The following is a 3,111-nucleotide window of genomic DNA, read 5'->3' as shown; positions in this document are numbered from 1 at the left end:
CCTTGGATGGAAATAGTATAAGTAGAAGCATTCTACCTTCGATAAGAAACTACACTTCACTCCGGGGGTTATAGGGTCAGGGAAACAAATTGAGTGGTGCAATCCCTTTAATTATGGGTTTATGGGTTTGATGAAGAGCATAACTAAGACCCATTTACCAAACAACTCACTAAGTGGCTACATCCCTCTCATGCTATTCAATTGTACTCAGATATTATATTTGGACCTAGACACTAACAACTTTAAACATAACATTCCAAATATTCCTGAAGCCAATATGAAATTGAGCAATCTTGAATATCTCATTTTGTCGAAGAATAATTTAATTGGATATCTCCCATGTAGCATACTTCAACTAAGCAATATTATAACTCTTTAGTAAACAACAATTTGATTAGATCCCTCCCACTTATGATAGACCAACTAAAGGCTTTCGTTCTCCTAGATATATAGAATAATAATGTTTTTGGAATTCTACCCAATAAAATTAGTGGTTTAGTTTGTCTTCAATTTATAGATTTATCAAAGAAAAATTTAGGACCAATCCCTGAAACTATTGACAATTGCAGTTATTTAAGTTAATTTTTTGCTTACAATAACAATTTCTTTAGGAGTCTCCCATTATGTTTGGCCAATTGTGTCGCTATTGAATTATTCGATTTAAGGAGAATAAATTCACAGGAGGACTTCCTTGGAATTGACAATTTTTTGTTAACCTAAATGTTTTAAGCTTTGGTTACAACAATTTTCATGGTGGCAATCCTAAACCGATAACAAATTTCACCCAATTGTATGTGTTGGGTTTGTCCAACAATAATATCACTAGAATAATGCCATTACATTTTGAAAGACTTCAAGGATTTACAAACACTTCACAATATGATAAACTACCTATGGAAATGATGATTGACATAGTGAGTATACTCTATCATACTTGTTGTTTATAGACGCAATATTTGATTTGTCCAACAATAATCTTATCGGAAAAATAACTACAAGCGTAGGAGCATTGAATAACTTGCAATTATTGAATTTATATGGTTGTAACCACCTCCCTTCCAGTCCCTTAAGGATTCTCGGGCTAAAGAAGGTGTTACTTTTTGTTTGATCTGATCTCCAAGGTTCATTATGAAGATGAGGTTATCTAAAAGCCTCATTTTTGTAAGTCTATGGCATCAAATTCTAATACCACCTTTGTGTTTAGCTCACCGAAGTTTTCTAGCAATATAAAAAATTTCCTGATCTAAGACTGGGATTAAATGTTACACTCATTTGAGGTTTTGACCTATTAAAAGAGGCCACATCATCAAGCTTGCCATATAAAGGCCATGTGGCCTCCACATTTCCATGAAAAGTCAACATAAATGACCCACCAAGTAGGTCCACATTAGGGTAGTCATTTGCATCACTACTCAAGGCATTTAACATTAAAAAAGGTGAAGAGGTGGTAGGTGGAGAGTGGTGGTAAGGTTCCATGATGGAACCATGGTTGGTCGGTTTTTCCTCCAGTGGAATTGTCGTATGTGTTATAATGTTCAATGGTCACAGTGGCAGGAGGTAAGTGGTGCGCAATGGGCAAGGTTTTGGCACTCTAGTTTTTTTCTCGGACCCTACTCTTAGCCTTTCCATTCATAGTTGAATGGAATTAGTCCATTTGTGTTTCCCTCTAGCTAATTCATTAATCTTACCTACTATGGTCGATGGCCGATTCGTGACCCATATACCATAGTTTTGTTGGGGCATGGTTTCACCAATGCCCACTCATTGTCATCCTCACACATACATACACACAAACACACACACATTTATTTATTTATTTAAACTCCCTCTATTGTTTACCGATCTCAACATATGGGCCATATGCGAAATAAAATAGCGAATGTTGGATTGATAAAGTAGGAAGGAAAATTCCTTTCCATGCCCTATTGTATGAAATATGAAGGAATATTATGGCCCAAGGGGTTGAGTCCCCAAATTTTTCAATCACCCCTGAGTATCTAGTGTAGGGAATAGGTTTAGACTGTATTTATTCACAAGCTTGGAAAATCAACTGCATAAACACCAACACTTTTTTTTTTTTACAAAAACGGATAGAGGATCTATTAAATACTTGGCCTTAATGCCAAAAATTGGATTACAAAAGGTGAGTCTGATTCCACAAGAACCGCACAACCATGCAAGGCCATGACGTTTATGCTTAGCTCACATCTCTTTTTGCCTGCTACTATGTAGTCTATTTCTGAGATTTTCCCAACTTTATGGGTACATACAAACTGATTTAACAAAATGCAGTAAAACATGACAGCTATCTAAATTAAGGAATTGGTTCCCATGATTCTTGTCCTCCTCTGAGTAAGGCTCCAGCCGTAAGGAGGGTAGCTTTGTTGGCTTCGATGTCCACCTCCTTATTGTTAGCTCTCAACACATGATAAAAGTTCAACTTCTGGAAAGAGTCTCGAAGATTTGTTACTCTGAAAATCAGCCTTGCAATCTTTAGATCCGTTGGCTTAGAATGAGTCACCATAATATTAAATATTACCTGGGAGTCCCCTATTACATTTTCCTCCCTGATGTTCAACATTTTCATAATCTTGAGACCTTGGAAAAGAGCCAAAGCCTCAGCTTGTATGCTAGAAGCTATGCCCAGACCCCAGGTGAAACTGTGTATCCTTATGCCATCGGGATTCAAAATGACGCCTCCAGCTCCAGCTCTTCCAGGATTGGCCTTTGCAGCCCCGTCAAAAAAGAGGAAGAATCTCAGCAGTGGCCCAGTCTTTGAATTCATTTGCTGAAAGTCTTATTTGCCAATCTTTGAGGAGGGAGATACTGTTTGCACTATTTTGGAACTGGAGTTCAAGAAAGGAGCCCCAATTTATATCTTGCTGACTGAGATTTAAGTCATCTTTAATATCTCTCAGATTCTCTTTAAGCTGGCTTTTAATCTTGACTGCCACCAGCTTGGCCTCCTGTTCATAGCTTCTAAAAATCCTTTTATTTCTCTCTAGCCAAACCTGCCAACAGATTATTTTAGGGAGAGCAGTCCAAGCAGCTCTGATGATTTTGTTTTTTGGGGGAGTCCCAGGATACCTATGCAGCCATTTAGTAAAAATG

General features: G+C 37.4%; 1 protein-coding gene across 1 annotated transcript; it reads right to left on the bottom strand.

Moving 5' to 3' along the window:
- Positions 1-2,314: 2,314 nt before the first annotated feature.
- Positions 2,315-2,785, bottom strand: LOC149183842 (uncharacterized). Its single transcript, XM_089415108.1, has one exon. The coding sequence runs from the start codon at positions 2,783-2,785 to the stop codon at positions 2,315-2,317; it is 471 nt and encodes a 156-aa protein (XP_089271234.1).
- Positions 2,786-3,111: the final 326 nt, after the last annotated feature.

This window comes from Pinus tabuliformis, chromosome 3_2 (genome assembly GCF_031772625.1).
Source record: "Pinus tabuliformis cultivar Carrire ecotype Pingquan chromosome 3_2, CPIR1, whole genome shotgun sequence".
Classification (NCBI taxonomy): Eukaryota; Viridiplantae; Streptophyta; class Pinopsida; order Pinales; family Pinaceae; genus Pinus; species Pinus tabuliformis.
The sequence above is the reverse complement of the archived record's forward strand: the minus strand, read 5'-3'. Positions and strand labels throughout refer to the sequence as shown.